Source organism: Mytilus trossulus, chromosome 7, assembly GCF_036588685.1.
Source record: "Mytilus trossulus isolate FHL-02 chromosome 7, PNRI_Mtr1.1.1.hap1, whole genome shotgun sequence".
NCBI classification, from domain to species: Eukaryota; Metazoa; Mollusca; class Bivalvia; order Mytilida; family Mytilidae; genus Mytilus; species Mytilus trossulus.
The window spans coordinates 80,699,616-80,718,295 of NC_086379.1; the positions used below are offsets into that span (position 1 = coordinate 80,699,616).

At 30.9% G+C, this 18,680-nt stretch overlaps 1 protein-coding gene across 1 annotated transcript in view; it reads left to right on the plus strand.

Moving 5' to 3' along the window:
* LOC134725951 (calcium-activated potassium channel subunit alpha-1-like) overlaps positions 1–18,185 on the plus strand; it is a 73,024-nt gene extending 54,839 nt beyond the window's left edge. Inside the window, exons 17-28 of the mRNA XM_063590269.1 lie at positions 398–473; positions 976–1,080; positions 4,187–4,201; positions 5,548–5,707; positions 6,240–6,464; positions 6,918–7,125; positions 8,953–9,051; positions 9,457–9,587; positions 10,375–10,569; positions 11,168–11,338; positions 13,461–13,521; positions 17,901–18,185. Coding sequence (XP_063446339.1) covers positions 398–473; positions 976–1,080; positions 4,187–4,201; positions 5,548–5,707; positions 6,240–6,464; positions 6,918–7,125; positions 8,953–9,051; positions 9,457–9,587; positions 10,375–10,569; positions 11,168–11,338; positions 13,461–13,521; positions 17,901–17,962 — 1,508 coding nt within the window. The 3' untranslated portion in view covers positions 17,963–18,185. The remainder of the gene's footprint in view (positions 1–397; positions 474–975; positions 1,081–4,186; positions 4,202–5,547; positions 5,708–6,239; positions 6,465–6,917; positions 7,126–8,952; positions 9,052–9,456; positions 9,588–10,374; positions 10,570–11,167; positions 11,339–13,460; positions 13,522–17,900) is intronic.
* The last annotated feature ends 495 nt before the right edge of the window (positions 18,186–18,680 follow it).

Below are 18,680 nucleotides of genomic sequence, written 5' to 3' on the forward strand. Positions count from 1 at the left end.
CTTAGAAGGATAAATCTTAAGTATTGTTGATTGAATTAAGTACTTTTAAATTTTTTCTCTCTATCTACTTAGCTGATTCTCATTATTGCAGTTGGAACTCTTTAGTCAAACCTATAATATGTTAACCTAATAGATATATTTAATTTTTAAATAAAAACTGTTATTTAGATATATTAACAGATATAGGATGAACCCAGGCAAATTTATTGAATTTCTATTTTACTATGATATTCAGTTATTTTAAAATAGATAAATCGCTAGGCATATGACCAAACATGTGATTTTTTTTTCTTTCAAAGACTGTAATATTTATGTATGAAGAAAATAATTTTGTTTTCTTACAATTATATAGTATTGCATTAGACCTCTCTTTTAGACATTTGTTTGTCTGTTTTAGCTGCAAATCCAATGATAAATAAAGAAAATAAAGAAAGAAGAACATCAACAAAAGCTAATGCTGCTGTCAACGCTGGGTAAGGAATTGATTTTAGGAGTTGTTTCCCTTTTATCATGTAACCTCTCAATATAATTCGATTCTACATGAATATTTATAGTTAACAATCAGTAATTATTGCATAATCATCTACAAAATAAATAAGATGTTAAAGAAACCTACGTTAAGTAAAATTGTAGTAAGAAACTGCCATCTTTGTTATCTTGTTGTTTTATGACCAATCAACTATTATCTGTTAACCATTTTTCTGGAGTCCCATCTGTGCAAATTCGTTTGTTTCATTTAGATTTTTAAATGCCTTTGCAACAATCTAAACACAGTTGACAGCTTACAAGAAGTTTGTAAACAGATGAATTATTTACACAGCATAATAAGATATATCCATTAATATCTCACATTTTTTATTACAAATTTTTGATATTTATCTATGAATTGTGTTTTTTCTAATGGCTGATAATACCCTTATTCTATAAAGTTTTATTGGTGGCTTTTGTAATGTTAATTTGTCTGAATTTTTACAGTCCAGATGAGTTTGACGAAAGCGAGGACAAAATATCAAATGTTTTCTCCTTTCCTTTTGCTAAAGGGAAAAGTACTGCTTCCATGAAAGGTCCCAGATTAGCAATGTAAAGATCAAGTAAAAAGCATGAAAATGTTTGATTTTGTACATGCAGTAGGCTGGAATGCTTATAGATGCTTAAAATATTGTTCTATAAGTTACACCCTGCCAATAACATCATTTCAAGTCATATATTGAAAACATAATGAGTTTTTATTTCTCTAGATTAAACAAAATAATAACTGAATGAAGATAGAATAATATGGAAATGCTAGCATTAGAAGTTTTTATATTAAAAATTTGACTTTAAATTTCCAGTTTTAAAGGAAACCGTTGGTATGTTTATGTGATATTTGATCCCTCCCTGTCAGTACATTGATATGCGAGTAATAATAACTTTGGGACCTGCTAACGTTCTTGGACATGCATGTTCTGATTTGTCCCCTTTCAAACCAACTGTTAACAAAACAGCACAGGAAATTAAGAGGTTAAAATGGAAGAGCAGCTTGCTTGTACATTACAGATTAAATGTTAGTTATCTCTTGTAAGAGTTAATTACCTTGTTTTTAGCTCACCTAGCCAGAAAAAGGCAACAGGACCAACAACACAAGGGGTTACTGTCCTTAAATGGTGATTTTTGACGATTTTCAATTTTACTTCAAATTATTTTACACAACTTTAATAGATAGGTAGAAAATATAAGCAGAAAAATGATCAACAATGTAAGAGCTATAGTTAACATGACTGCTTTAACTGAATGATTCTTACAGGAGTTCTATATAAAAAATAATCTGCATTATGATGAATGCTTAGAAATGCTAAAGCTTAAAATTTTGCATAATGAAAATTCTAGTTGATAAAAACCTAATATATATGCAATTTCTCAGCATTGTTCAATATTCACTTAATAAATGCTACAAAAACATATAATCAGAGTAGTTTTTGAGGCCATAATGATGATTAAAAGCATGGCAATGTAGATAATATCTGTTTGAGTGGCAATTGGAAAGTTTAAAAAAGTTCTTGTAGGTGTAAAAAGTGTTTTTTGTCATTGTTATCCAAAACCTGTTGAAGAAGGTTCCTAATAGAAGGGTAGCTAACTCTTACAAGACATGTAATATTTAATATCAGCAGTCTAAAGTAATTGTGGCATGGTAGAATAGTATTTATGTTAAACCAAGGATTTGGATAGTATTTGTCTTGCTATTCAAATCCTTGGTAAAACTATAGGAAAATCTATAAATAATCTTGTTTTATAATGTATGTGTGGTGTGTAGAATATCTTGTTAAACAATGTACACATTTGGTTAAGTAAGAGGTGTATGCTTACAATTCAGATATGCAGTGATGGACAGAGTCTATCCAGTAGTTAAGGGGGCTCGCGGGTCTAAATGATTTTTTTTAATTTAATATAGGATGTTTCTTTATTTTTCTATAAATGAACTTTATCTTATACTTAATAGAAAAATGAAACAAAAAAATGGGGTCACCGTTCATTTACGCTCACAATCTGCCTTCGAAAGAAGCATACATTTTTGTTGATGTCCTTTTTTTCTGTTGAACTAATAGGAGAAAAAACAGTAATATCGAAATAAAAAAAGAACTAAATTACAGAAATCGCTCAAATTTTACAATTATTTAGTTTATGTACAGCTTATTTGAAAACAACAATAAAAAATATAGGTCACTGATAAGTTAAAAAAGATATTTCAATTTTAATGCCAAAAAATGGCATTTTTGCACCAAAGGGAGATAATTTGGAGCTTTTTACATGATATCTACATTTTAAAAGTCATCTGGGGTAAAAACAAATTGATTTTTTGGAACGATTTTTGTACCAAATGATAAAGTTACAACTATTTAAGGTTATAAATAAAATTTGTATTGAAAAATTAATGTTTATTTTTTTTCTGAAAATCTTATACCCGCGAGCCTCCTTAATTGGTTTTATAATTCAAATTTTGAAAAAGTTATCTCCCTTATTTCATTGGTTCATTGTATTTACAGACTGTTTTTGACATTCTATTTTTTGCAAAACTGCATAGAAAATGACATACTTGACTGTCAATCAATTCCTATTTAACATCAATATTTATGATTACCGGTAGTTGAAAATTATCTTATTTCTTATATTTCCATAAATTGAAACTATTTATATGAATGAATGAATAAATGGTTTATTAGAGTGCAGCCTAAATATATTCAATTTAATGTACACAGCCAAATATGCTTATGATGCCCTATCATGTTTTAACTTTAAATATTACAGATACATGTATAAGAAAATGATGTCATAAATTGAAACTATTTATAAAAGAATAAAACGTTCTATGAAATACGAGTAGTTGTAGCTCTAATAGTGTGTGATACAGTTCATGTAAACCGATTAACAACCGTCAGATCTGCTTCAATTGGTGTCTATTTTGTACTGGTTTAAATGTTCTTTCTATCATATTACATGCTTATACTTACATGGTTATTTTTGACATCTTCAGGGCATTGGCACAGCTTTGGTCTAAAACTGCAAATAAAGAGTAAGAAAAACAGAAATTGCTATTTTTTTATATTTTTATTTAAATATTTTAAATTTACTTCTATTTATATTAGTTATATTATTTGAAGCACAAATAGAATAATTGTTGTAAATGCACTGCTAAATTGATATGCAGGCATTGATTTAGTCCTTTTGTAAAATCACATACACAATAAATGAATGAATAGATAGATAGTAGTACTTTTTTTTTGGTTTTACATTTAAATGTTGTATTCCCATATATATATTTTCAAATAAGTGATTATATTAAAAGACAGTATTTAATTGAATTTAATTTTGAATTCAACATTGCCATTCGTTCATTAGACAAATGTAGGTTTTTGACAATACACTCAGTAGTTTTATTAATATTATATTTTTTTTATTTAAATTAGCTCCCTTTTTGTGCAGAATTCTTTCATTGCCTACTCAGTAAGAAGATATTTTTAAGGACATAATTTCTCCTTATTTTTCATTCTATAGACTTTTAATGCAATGAGTTGTTGTGTCACACATCAGCATGAAGTAGATCTATTAGACTTTTTATTTCTTTCGGTAATTTTCATATCTCTATGAAAGAAATTTATTTTTAAGCTTTAAATGTGTTAGCTTCATGACACTTATTGTTTATTGTTTACAGTTTTTATGACTTAGGGTATGTATAAGATGATTGGCATAAAATATAGCTGCATGATTTGATACATATATGTACTTTGCTTCAGTGAGATGGAGCCTGCAGCATCTTTACATTTAAATGATTTCATTTTATTGAAGATATAGACAAAATAAGGCTTCGTCATCAATATTTTTTAATGGCCTGGCGACATATCATTGTATATCATTGCCTGTCAATCTAACCATTATGTCTTTAGTTTAATTGATATATTGTGTGTTCTGATGTGTTACAGGCCTGTAGCCAGGAATTTCCAAGGGGGAGTTCGATTCACAAACTCGACTTTAACAGTCACAATTGAACAGAACATTGATTTTAACAGTGCTTATTTGTATTCAAGCGGGGGTTCATTTGAACCTCCCGAAACCCCCCTGGCTACGGGTATGTGTTATGTTCAAGAGTTTTTACATCAATGATAAAAATATTGGTTACTGGTGTCTAATGCTTTCTTGGTACAGCTGTTCACAAGTTGAATAGTGATTGGAGGGAATTTATGAGTAGGGTAATTAGAATTATGGTTGAGAAAAAATTTATCTTTGTGGTCTTTATTAATTGAAGAGATCATGATTTTTTTACTTTTGCTGAATCTTACAACACTTTTATGTAGACAAACTCGTACTGATTTTTACTAAGTTTTGACTTTTGCAATTTCTCTGTCATGTGACTTCCTCTTTATAAGATTTCTCAAGATGTTTTTGCACCTTGTATATTAAAAGTTGTAGCTGTTTGGAAGTATCACAATCTCATGATGCAACTGGCTATTATTATATATTTGGAATGTGCAAATAGAATATATATCTAGTATGCATTTAGATTGGCTTCTATTACAAGAAGCATAAAACATGTTAGCATAAAACATGGGATTGTTTTAGCATATGCAGATACCCATAATTGTTTATGAGTACATAGCTTAGATTGGAACTTAACGAAGAAGATTTTCTACAGATTTATTATAGACAGAGAAGCATGAGCATCCATATATACATTGATAACAATAATCAGAATTCTTTTACAGTGTAAATGTCTTAAAACTTATTCAGAATATCAAAAAATTGTCCACTTTAAAAATATTTCTTCTCCATTATTGTTGATGATGAATTTATTTATAAACATGTATGAACAAACTCCAGCATTTATATATAACCTTTTATTTTTTGTTGTTGAAAGGAGGAATTTTGTTTTATGCAGGCAATTTTTTTTCAAAAATTATAAAGAGGTAAAATTATTCCATATCATCAGAATAATAGTTAATACTGTTAAAGATGTATATCTACCATTAAAGATTACCATCTAGATTAATTGATCAATGATGATCCCTATATTTTTAGGCCTACTAGCCCAAGTAAACAACATTTACCTCCCTTGGAGAAAGAACCTGTAGATACATCCAATGATCAGAGTGTAGCTCCAGGAGAAGAACCAAGGAAGTTTGATTCAACTGGCATGTTCCACTGGTGTCCCTCACGTCCTTTAGAAACAGCTGTTATGGTAAGTTGGATTACAGTGGTGTCCGTTACAATGACTTCATTTTAAATCACTTTTTCTTTGTGGCATCAGACATTTTCTTTTCTGATACCAACATTTGTTGGCACCTTTGGGATGTCTAGAAATAGTGGTCAAATATCATGAATATAGAAAAGCTGTATTGGAATGGCTTTAAAAAGGGTAAGACATCGGGGGCGGATCCAGCCATTTTAAAAAGGGGGGGTTCCAACTTTGCTCCAATTCAAACGCATTGATCGTCCCAAAAAAAGAGGGGGTTCCAACCTGGGGAACCCTGGATCAGCCACTGGACATATTCAACTTGTTTCAATCACGTCCATTGTAATTAGTTTTTCACAGTAGGTGAACAGTTTTTCTGGTTAAGAGTCTAATGTACATACATATATTATATATAATAAAGCTTTTTTACAAGTTTGGCAAAATACTAAGTCCCTTTTAAACAATAGGCCATGACAAAAGCATCCATAAGTAATCTGTATGAGAAATTGTTCCACTATTAATTGATTCCTTTTTGCAGGACCGTGACAAAGCATCCATGACAGTGCTATGTAACCATGTTGTTGTGTGTTTATTTGCTGATGACAGTTCTCCATTAGTTGGTTTACGTAATCAGGTGATGCCACTTAGGGCAAGCAATTTCCACTACAAAGAACTGAAACATGTTGTGATAGTTGGCAATCAGGAATATTTGAAACGAGAATGGAAAACACTTCAAAACTTTCCAAAATTATCTATTTTACCTGTAAGTTTTACTTTTCTTTTTGTTATTGTATTGTACATTATTCATGATAGCATACTTCTAACTTTGTTATTCCTTGTAGTAATGCAACTCATAGTATTAAAAATTTGAATCTCTTAATTTCTAGATAACTTTTGTAGTTATATAGGATAAAAGTCAGTGTTATGATTGATGAATTAGATTCTTTTTGCATTTAACAATGTTCAAGTAAAGTGCATTAAAAAATTGTTAAAATATTATCGGAAAAGAATATATAACAAGTTTTTTTAACCTTTATTGCTTTTTGACATGCTTTATTAATTTTTTTCCTGAAACTTTTTATGTCTTTCCCAAAAAAAGAAATTATCTGACACGAGTGTATGAGTTTTATAGATCCTGTTAAGGAATTGAATTGTACACAAAATTAATCCTTGGTCTGGTCACAACCCTTTTAGTTATATTAATATTTTTTTCCAGGGTTCTCCATTGAACCGTGCCAATCTGCGTGCAGTGAATGTAAACCTCTGTGATATGTGTGTTATAATATCTGCTAAGGACAAGAACTTAGATGATCCACATTTAGTGGACAAGGAAGCCATTTTATGTTCATTAAACATTAAAGCAATGACATTCGATGATAGCATAGGTTTATTACAAGCTTCTGCTCAAGGAGTAGGAGCGGGAGGTAGGTTTAATAAAAGCTATTGGTCATGAAATACACACAGTTTTGCTTTCGTAAATGTTTATTACAACATTAAAGTGATAATAATAGAATACTGTTGATTCATTGATATATCAGATACTATTTTTTTTTTTCATTAGAAAAAAGGACTTTAAATGCATGAAACAGGAAATGTTTAGTAACTTGATACATTGATTAACTAATGAATTATAGTAACCCTCAAGAGAACATTTTATATTTATTAAAAGCCCTATATCACAAAACGCTATAACAAAAAATATATTATATACAGCAAAGAAAGAACCACTGTATTCCAGGTTTCTGAATTTGGATTGGCAAATTAAAAATGGTAAGTCAAATATTTTAGAGGGCACTCATCCCTCTGCCAAGTTCCCAATCTGAGGCAGTGGAACATTAGCAAGACACTAGTAAGAGATAATTGTACAAAACATATTTTAAAACAAACGAAAGATATTTTAAACATCAGCACATGACAATAACTTAATTAATATGCTTCTGACTTGAGACAGGCACAAATAGAATGTGACAGAGTTAAACATGTTTGTGTCTGGCCAAACCTCTCCTAACCTCTGACAGAGATAAACATGTTTGCGTCTGGCCAAACCTCTCCTAACCTCTGACAGAGGTAAACATGTTTGCGTCTGGCCAAACCTCTCCTAACCTCTGACAGAGATAAACATGTTTGCCTCTGGCCAAACCTCTCCTAGCCTCTGACAGAGATAAACATGTTTGCGTCTGGCCAAACCTCTCCTAACCTCTGACAGAGTTAAACATGTTTGCGTCTGGCCAAACCTCTCCTAACCTCTGACAGAGATAAACATGTTTGCCTCTGGCCAAATCTCTCCTAACCTCTGACAGAGATAAACATGTTTGCGTCTGGCCAAACCTCTCCTAACCTCTGACAGAGATAAACATGTTTGCGTCTGGCCAAACCTCTCCTAACCTCTGACAGAGATAAACATTAGTGCGTCTGGCCAACCCTCTCCTAACCTGTGACAGAGTTAAACATGTTTGAGTCTGGCCAAACCTCTCCTAACCTGTGACAGAGATAAACATGTTTGTGTCTGGCCAAACCTCTCCTAACTTGTGTTAGAGATAAACATGTTTGTGTCTGGCCAAACCTCTTCTAACCTGTGATAGAGATAAACATGTTTGCGTCTGGCCAAACCTCTCCTAACCAGTGACAGAGCTAAACATGTTTTTGTCTGACCAAACCTCTCCTAACCTGTGACAGAGATAAACATGTTTGTGTCTAGCCAAACCTCTCCTAACCTGTGACAGAGATAAACATGTTTGTGTCTAGCCAAACCGCTCGTAACCTGTGACAGAGTTAAAAATGTTTGCGCCTTGCCAAACCTCTCCTAACCTGTGACAGAGATAAACATGTTTGCGTCTTGCCAATACTCTCCTAACCTGTGACAGAGATAAACATGTTTGTGTCTTGCCAAACCTCTCCTAACCTGTGACAGAGATAAATATGTTTGTGTCTTGCCAAACCTCTCCTAACCTGTGACAGAGCTAAACATGTTTGTGTCTGACCAAACCTCTCCCAACTTGTCACAGAGTTAAACATGTTTGCGTCTGGCCAAACCTCTCCTAACCTGTGACAGAGATAAATATGTTTGCATCTTGCCAAACCTCTCCTAACCTGTGACAGAGCTAAACATGTTTGTGTCTGACCAAACCTCTCCCAACTTGTGACAGAGTTAAACATGTTTGCGTCTGGCCAAACCTCTCCTAACCTGTGATAGAGGTGTTACAGCACAATATAAGGACAAGTCATGTTAATTTATGTTCATCATTTTGCAGGTTTTCTTCCTCCAGGGTTTTCACCTATAGGCAGTCCAGCAAAACAATCACGGAGGGGTTCAGTGTGTGGTTCAAATGTTCCTTTAATTACTGAATTAGGTAAGTAGTTTTAAATGCAGTTTGTTGCAACAATTGTTGAAGGCTCAATTTTTTTAATAGGCTGAGGCTGAGAGCTACAATTAAGATCTGCAAAATAAAAAAATAATTGTGTATTATTTTTGTTGCACAGCTTCCATTTAGGATCAGCAACTAACCTATTCACATCCTTGCTTTCTGTTTTCTGCTTTCTAATGTTACAAACATGCAGCTTTTTCATCTAATATCTTATTTTTAAGCAAAAGCAGTTATTCCAAACGTTAAATCATTGTAAAATCTTTACATGAAGCTTTAACTATTAATTTAATTTATTATTTTCGAATAAATCAATGTAAAAAAAAATGTCTTTACGTAGACTTTCAGTCTGTTTAACAACTATAGTCATTAAAATTATGCACTTGTTTTCAGCCAATGATTCCAACGTCCAGTTTTTAGATCAGGATGATGAAGATGACCCTGACACACCTCTATATATGACACAACCATTTGCCTGTGGTACTGCATTTGCTGTTAGTGTACTGGATTCATTGATGAGTACTGTAAGTAGGGGAGATAACTCTTTCAGAAAAGACAACATGTTTTTTACACCATGTTTTTTACAATGAAATTGTAATTTGTAGATATTCTGATAATCGTTAGTTTTGAATAATATATTCATATGCTTTCATTTTATAAATTCTGTAAAATCTGTCATGTTTGAGTAATAATCTTGATTTCCTCTTATACTCTTTTGATCTAAGGTAGACAATTGATGAGGGGGGAAGGGGTCCTGAACTCTGACTCCTGATCCCGAAATCTCGGACTTAAAAACATGAAATCCGGAAATCCCAGGCTTAAAAAAAACGAAATTCTGAGGTCCCGAAATTCAAAAAAAGAATTTCTGGATCCTGAAAGGGTCAATCCTGTAATTCTAAGCTTAAAATACCTGATCCCAGAGCCCCTATCCCTCCTCATTGATAAATTGATTTTTTTGTGTAACATTTAGTAAATTCAAGACAAGGAACAAAATTAACAATAAATCAAGAAGGTAGATTATCTGGGTCAGCAAGAATTTAGGGGGGAACATTAGATTGCCACTTGAGAAAAAAGGTATATTATAAAGTTGACCATTGTGATAAGGAAGGGGAGGTTTGCCTTAAAACAGGCTGACCACAGATCCCTCAAAGAGTTGTTGGATTTTCCCATGCTAAATGTCATTCCACAACTTTAAATATTACAAAGTAGGAGGTGTACTTTTTCATGTGTTGTCAATATATATGATAAGTGTAAATCTATATAAATGTATCACTATATACATAATTTATACATTTGTTTATATACTTACAGAGTTATTTTAATGACAATGCTTTAACATTGATACGAACACTGGTAACAGGAGGAGCTACACCTGAGTTAGAACAGATCCTTGCTGAGGGGGCTGGAATGAGAGGAGGCTACTGTACTCCTAGTGTGTTAGCCAATAGGGATCGATGCAGAGTTGCTCAGCTATCACTTTTTGAAGGACCACTCTCAGGGTTTGGGGTAAAATTAATATATATACAAACTTAATATACTTGAGTTAATATAAAAAAAATATAGAGGTTATTTTATACGATGCAGCTTTTTTGGAGCCTGGGTTGTATTCACAAAAATATATTTTTAGAGAAGTTGAAATTTCCTGAGGTACCACCGGTACTTGAAGGAAATTTATGGCTCAAGACTGTGTTTTTTTGTTTTAAATATTCTTCATATCTTTGTTGACTACATGCTTGCTTTTTTTAGCTTAATTACACAGAATATCAATAGAAATTATTAAATTAAACATTTAATTGCATTCCATTACTGTTCGGTTTGTATCAAGAACATACCATGCTTTTGATGAATATTATGGAGATGACAGATTTAGAATGCTTATCTCTTTTCTTGTCAATCAATTCCCTTAAAAGTTTATCTGGTTTTATCATTGGAAATAATTTATATACCCGTAAATAATACTTAAAGCCATTGAATGTGAAATTAAAGTTATATTGTTCATTGCAACTTGTAAATCAATACTAGTTCTATATTGTTTATATAAAATTGTCTTACAGTTTAATAAATTATAAAACTAATATTTTATTTTAAAAACTATGTGTTGCAGGAAGAGGGTAGTTATGGAGACTTGTTCCTTTATGCACTTAAGAAGTTAGGAATACTTTGTATAGGTTTGTACAGATTCCGTGACACAAATGAAGTACAGACCAGTCCATCATCAAAGAGATATGTCATAACCAATCCAAATGCTTCTTTTAAACTGTACTCAACAGACCAGGTTTGTCAAAGCACAGATATTGTGATGCTATACAGTAGAACCTTTCCTGATGTAAACATTCTGCCTTTTAAAATATCAGTTTCTCAGGTTTAGGAAAGGTTTTACTGTTATAGCTAGTCTTATTATATGTTTCTTTTTCTTGTAAACTGCATAAGATACTTTGCATGATTTCATATTTGTTATTATAAATTGTTGTACTTTTTAAAAGTTATGCTTAATGTAAATTGGAAATTGAATGGGAACAAAGCAGACTTCAAAATCATAAACACAGCAAATAGGGAGGCATATTTATATTTTGTATTAGATAGGAAAAACAAAATCACATCATCCCTTATGCTTAACAAATTTTTGTTGATTCGTTGAAGAAATTTGCAGTTTCAGAATTTGTTATGCATTATGGTACATTTGTAATACATGTATGTTTAATTGGGAGCACTTTAACATTGTGAAAGGCTTTTAAAAAAGTCCTGGACAATGGAAAGTCCACCAATGGCTTGACATTATTTTTTTTATTTTTGGGTTAAAACAATGAAATGACATATAGTGCTTTAGGTTCTGAAACAGCTTATTGTTGAATGACTGTCATACTCCAGAATTGGCACAGACACACTAGTAAGGGGATAAATCAGGTTTATGGAATGTCTAAAGTCCCATGTTTATAATAGTCCTTTCCAGAAAAAAGTTATCACCCAATCTATATACCAGATAGGCAAAGACAAATCTTAAATTAAGTACACAAATGTACACTGCTGTATAATTGAATATAGGAGTCCATCAAAATATACATGATACCCAGGGAAGGTACATTGAAAATGAAGGAACCATCAGTAGAAGCAATTTTATAAATTCTCTTACCAAAAACAAGGAACCACAGATAAGTTTTTTTCAGAGAGCCTTATGGAGCAACCTTAAGGGACAATTTTTTTTATACGACTGCAAAAATTGAAAATATTTTGTGTGGTGTATTGGTATGACGTATGTCGTCGTTGTCTGAAGACATTTGGTTTTCGCACTGTAACTTTAGTATAAGAAATTAGAAATCTAGGAAATTTAGACACAAGGTTTATGACCATAAAAGGAAGGTTGGGATTGATTTGGGAAGTTTTGGTCCCAACAGTTTAGGAATTAGGGGCAAAAAAAGGTCCTAAATAAGCATTTTTCTTGGTTTTTGCACAATAACTTTAATATAAGTGAATAAAAATCTATGAAATTTCAACACAAGGTTTATGACCACAAAAGGAAGGTTGGGAGTTTTGGTCCCAACAGTTTAGGAATAAGGGTCCAAAAGGGTCCAAAATTAAACTTTGTTTGATTTCATCAAAAAATGAATTATTGGGGTTCTTTAATATGGCACTTCTAATTATATTTAGATTCTTAATTTTTGGTCCCGTTTTCAAATCGGTCTACATTAAGGTCCAAAGGGTCCTAAATTAAACTTAGTTTGATTTTAACAAAATTTAAATTCTTGGGGTTCTTTGATATGTTGAATCTAAAAATGTACTTAGATTTTTGATTATGGGCCCAGTTTTTAAGTTGGTCCAAATCAGGGTCCAAAATTAAACTTTGTTTGATTTCAACAAAAATTGAATATATGGGGTTCTTCAATATGCTGAATCTAACCATGTATTCAGAGTTTTAATATTTGGGCCTGGTTATCAAATTGGTCCACATTGAGGTCTAAAGGGTCTAAAAATTGAACATTATTTGATTTCATCAAAAATTGAATTCTTGGGGTTCTTAACCATGCATTTAAATTTTGGATATTGGAACATAATAGGTTAATGTCCAATTTAAAAATTTTAAGTTTAAGTTCTTAGACCACATTCATTCTGTGTCAAACATGGCAATCATGAGATTTAAAAACTTGGAATTCATTAACATGATAAGTTGATGTCTTTAGAATAGAATTATTTATATTAAAATGTCATGAAATGATGTTGAATAGCTAATTGGGAAATGGCCTTTTTTTCTGACAAAATGTCGCTGTTTGACCATTTTGTTAAAATTGTTTTTGATTTTATGGTGACACATTTCATGGCATTGGTTGTTTTTTTTAACTTTATTGATGTATCTTGCACCATTTTTCTTGATGTATGTTATATGCTTTTCTTATTCTATGCAGGTTTTCTGTCTAGTACCATGCAATTTTTCACAAAGTTCAAAGTCTACTCTCAACGAGAAAAGTAAGCTATGTTTTTGATTAGTATCCCTCCCTGAGTTTGATATATGTAAATTCTGTTGATTTTTACCATGGTAGAAAATTGATAAAATGTGAAATAGACACCGATATAAATACATCTTAAGCAGAAATTTACATATTTTGTATTTTATACAATAGATGTGAAAGCATGCATAAAAAGATTGTGAATGAAATTTTGTTGATATGTATTTCCAGGTTTTTTTAAGAGTATAACCCTAAGGGTTTAGGGGTAGGAAAATATGTCATAACAAACATTTTCCAGAATATTAATGAATAACAACAACAAAAAATGTTCATGTTTTGGTATCAATGGGTTATATCAGTTATAAATTGTATAAAATACATTGTTAACTATAAAATAAAGGGACTTAATTTTCAGAGTGCATTATTCATATCACTAATAAATGCTTTAAAATTATTTTGATTTAAACATTCTACAGAAGTAAATTAGCTCCCTTTTTATATTGGACTAGGGCAAGGTCAAAATGGCATGTTTGTTTTGAAGTTTTGTTTCAGTTACCTCATTCTTAATTTTTCATGAAAGTCTGTGATGTATTTGGAAATGTTACATATTAGTAATGTCAATTGTGAAGAGCAGAGAGTCGACAAAAAAGGTCAACATAAATCATATAACATCATAATATGTTCTAATTTTTTTTTTTAATTTTCATCATTTATTTTTGTGGATTTTATGAATAAAGGTTAACCATGGAATAAAATATGTTCAACATAATTGAAATATCTATTAGGGTTGTATTAAGAGTTGGTTAAAACGAGAAAATCAATTATTCTTCAAAAATCAGTTTTTTCCTGAATCCACTAAAATTGGTGCCAATGAAAGAGGGTAGGAATTGCAAACCCAACATGAAGAAGAACAGTAGAATATCTGTTAAAGTAAAGTGAATGATAAAAAATTCTCTATTTGACTCTGGTGGTAGCTACAAAGGGAGATTTGACAAATGACAATAAAAGATGAAGGCTTATTTGACACCAAACAGTAGCAAAAAACAAAGGTTTGACAACTGATGATAAAATGAATTCCTACCCTCATTAAAACAATCAAAACTAATGTATATAGTAAATAGATTATCATAAATGTCAATCACTCTTCTGTTTTATTAAACAACACTTTATGATGTAGTCAATTTCCACTGCTTTTTTTATTAAATATTTTTTCTGCACTTTATTTATTATACATATTTAAAATTTTGCACTACAGTTAGAAATGAGATGATGTACAGAATGGTTATCAAGCCCAATCATACAATTGAAGTGCAATATTTTGACTTTCAGCATTCCTGGTTGTGTTTTGGTTGAAACAATAGATATTTTCCATTTTATTTTTGCTTTATCACTAATTTGAAACTATAATTTGCAGAAATTTTAAAACTGCTTTTTAAGTAGACTGAAGGTAAACAAGTTTTTATTTCTACAACACATTACTAACTCACAGTCTTTAACATTGATAGTTCCAATCACTGGGGTAAATTATGTACTAATATAACTCTTATAAGGAATAATTTTTAATGTATTGTATTATAGTAAATTTTATTGTCAGAAATTGAGCTATTCTGCACTGCAGATTTTCTGATTGTAAAATAGAAGATTGAAATTTCCTAGTTCATGTAATAGTAATATCACACATAATACAATTGCTAAAAAATACCTGTCAAAAAACAAAACATTGTTTTAGAATAAATGGAAATGTCATCAATTTTGTATTAAACACTTGATTTTACCTCTAAATAAAGATCTGTAAGATGTTATCCAATCAAAACTGTCATTTCAGAGCTCAATTGTGATGAAATTTGTCAACTGTGTGTTTCCCAATAATATTATTATTTATTTTCACATTTTTGGATTTTTAGGGATTATAATTATTTTGTTTAATGTTTTAAATCTTCTGAATTAACATTTTATTATAATCTTATCACTGTTTTATAAGGAAGCTTACAAAACATAGTTCATATGCTTACTAACAAAATACATGTACTATAAATAGTGGAAAAAAATAGTTCACAATAAGTCATGCTTACTAACAAAATACATGTACTATAAATAGTCGAAAAAGATAGTTCACATGCATACTAACAAAATATTATAAACAGGCAAAACTAACTACAATATTAGTCTTTGAACAAAACACCATACAAATTACAAAACAATATTCAACAAATTTTAATATTTTACAACCTGGCATAAACAACCAATGTACTATCCAAGCATTTATGGTAGTGTAAAAAATGGAAAATAAAAAGTTACATGCTAAACAGGAAAACACATCATCAACTGAGGGAATAAAAACGATCATCTGTTCATATTCTTGACCCTATCAGTAAGTTATGTCGAGTTAAACCTGGTTTAATGATGTCAGATGCTGTCTGCATTTATTAACTAAACATAAGTCTGGATAAGATTGATTGATACTGTAGAAACATTTAGTCTAAAAAAAAAATTCATGGGGTATATTTGTGGTTTTGTCTCTATATAATGCCTCGTTCACACAGACATTTAATTCAATTTGAATTCGAATCGAATGCGAATCGAATTCGCTAATCGCGTTCACACACTTTCTTTTTTAATTCGAATTAATTCGAACTAACTAATTCAAATTAGTCAATTCGCATTAGAAATACGTTTTTGTTAATACGAATTAAAAGTTAACGTCGTTTGGACAGTTGTGGCACCGTTAAAGTCAACAATTCCTCTAAAGTCCACAACACCGCTAAAGTCCACAACAAATTACCGCTAAAGTCCACAACGCCGCTAAAGTCCACAAACTTTCCACTAAAGTCCACAAAATGACCTTCGCTAAAACAGTAAAGCGAAGTTGACGCGAATTTCAATTCGAATTACGTGTGAACTCAGCATATGATTTCATGGGGATTTAATTTCATGGTTTGCAGTAAATGGAAGTGATATAATGTGTAGGTTAAATTTTCATGAAGGATTTAACTTCGTGGATATATTCTTTCCACGAAATAACGAAATTAAATTCTCCACGAAAATTTCTGCTTTTACAGGATGTGAAGTTAGTCATAGATTTTCTTTTATGTAAAGTTTGAAGAAATCTTTTTTTTTAAGAATTAGTTTTAAAATTACACATATAATTTGGTTTTATCCTTCTTTAGTTAAGTCTTTGAGAGGTAAAATTGTGTTGTGCTCTAAATGGAAATATATCATGCATGATGTAATAAATATGTAGTAAATTATATCAGCAAAACATATGATAGCATGTAAGGAATATGCTTGTCAAAGTACATAATATACTTCTAATAGGTAATTAAATCTATAAATAGTTTATGATAGCTGTCTCAATCATAGTAAAAATAGATTTTTAACTATCAGACACAAATGTGCTCATACGAGGTTGTGAAAAAGGGTAGAAGTCTTTCTTTAACAGTGCATATATATGAAATTTGCCCAAAAGGTCTAGGTTGACACCAAAATTAGGAATGATTGATTATGAAACAGGACATTTAAGACAGAAAAAATGACAAAAATGATAAGATTTTTAGTATAAAAATAAAATTTAAAAAAAATTCTATTGAACAAACACCATATGGGAGGAAGTGACTTTGGGTTTCTGTTTCTAAAACTCACCAACTATTTGTACAGGGATGTAACATGACTAATTAAACTGTGTATTTAAAATAAACCACACCTACTAATCTCTTATTATACATTGTATATACATGGTTGCTTTAAACCAATGATATTCCTAGAAATGTATAAGAGGTAAGATAACATTTCTTATCTTCCTAAAAGGAATACTATCTTCAGTAGGGAAATGGGTTTACATCTGACCCTTTTGCCTATTTCTTTTACAATTGTGAACAAATTATGATTAGAAGGACATATATATCCAGGTAGAAGAACAGCTCAGTTAAGCATCCATTTTTATTTCATAATTGATTTTGAGAACCATGTTGTCTTTCATTGTCATATATACAAATGTATTACTCTTGCTATACCATAGTGATTAAGGTATATGTCCAAGCAATATTTCAGTAAGACCTGTATAGGATCATTCGTGCCCAATGGTTTGTTTCTTTATGTTCTTTGGTTCATGTTTTATTGACACTTAGATTTTTAAAACTTTTATGCAGCTATTCATTAAATCTAAAGTTTTTTTTGGTGAAAGAAACTTTAGCTCTTTTGATACTATAGTATGATTTTAACAGATGCAACTTATGATAAAAGTAAAAAATAGCTTTGAAAACATTGGTTTGCCGGCACAACCAAATTATAAACTCAGAGAGAAATTACTGTCCAAATAAAACAATTACTATCCTCACTGATCTGTGTCCACACTTGTTCTGTAAAGCTTTTGCTGACAATGATATGTTTATCTGTTTATAGGTGTTTTGTCTGCTTCCTTTCAACAAGCCAGTGACAGGAAAGGAAATGAGTCCACGAGCTGAGGAGAATACAGCCTGATGATGTCTTTCACCGATCAACGATCATAGCAAATTGTGTCAAATTAGTAAAAAAACTGTGATTATTTTTTTCAAGAAGGAAAGAAGCTAGTGTTATCCAATCTTATATGTGATGGAAGTCTGAAGACGAAGGACATGATGATTCAATATCTTTATTTTTATAGTGTTTGGTCTTCAGTTAGATTACAGTAAAATCAAGTAACTTTCAACAAGTCTGGTTTTATGTATTTAGATTAATTGTTTTCTTATTTTATGTGGATCAGTATGTGACCTAAGCACAACATTTTCAATTTGGGTTTACTGTCCATCCTTTTGAATTTTTAGAAATTGTATGAGGCAAACCTTTGTTGAATTTAAAAAACCTTTTGTTATATTTGTTGGTCTGCTGTAACACCCAGAATTACTGTAATGAAAAATTATGTTAGGAATTAAAAAATATTCTATCCAATTTTGAAACAATTAAAAAATAATATTTAGAAACAGATGAATGATGTTTGTTTCTATCAATAACACATACTATGCTTTATGGAGTATAGCCTGTATATGTAGCATTTTCATTTTCATGAAATAGCACTATCTCGGTTCAGGTTATCGTGAATAAGTTTAAATATAAAGTATCTAATATTATTAGGGGGAAAAAATGAACCAAAAATTGTAATTGACAAATTGAGAGCGTTTTTCCCCTGTTGTTTTACCATAGAAG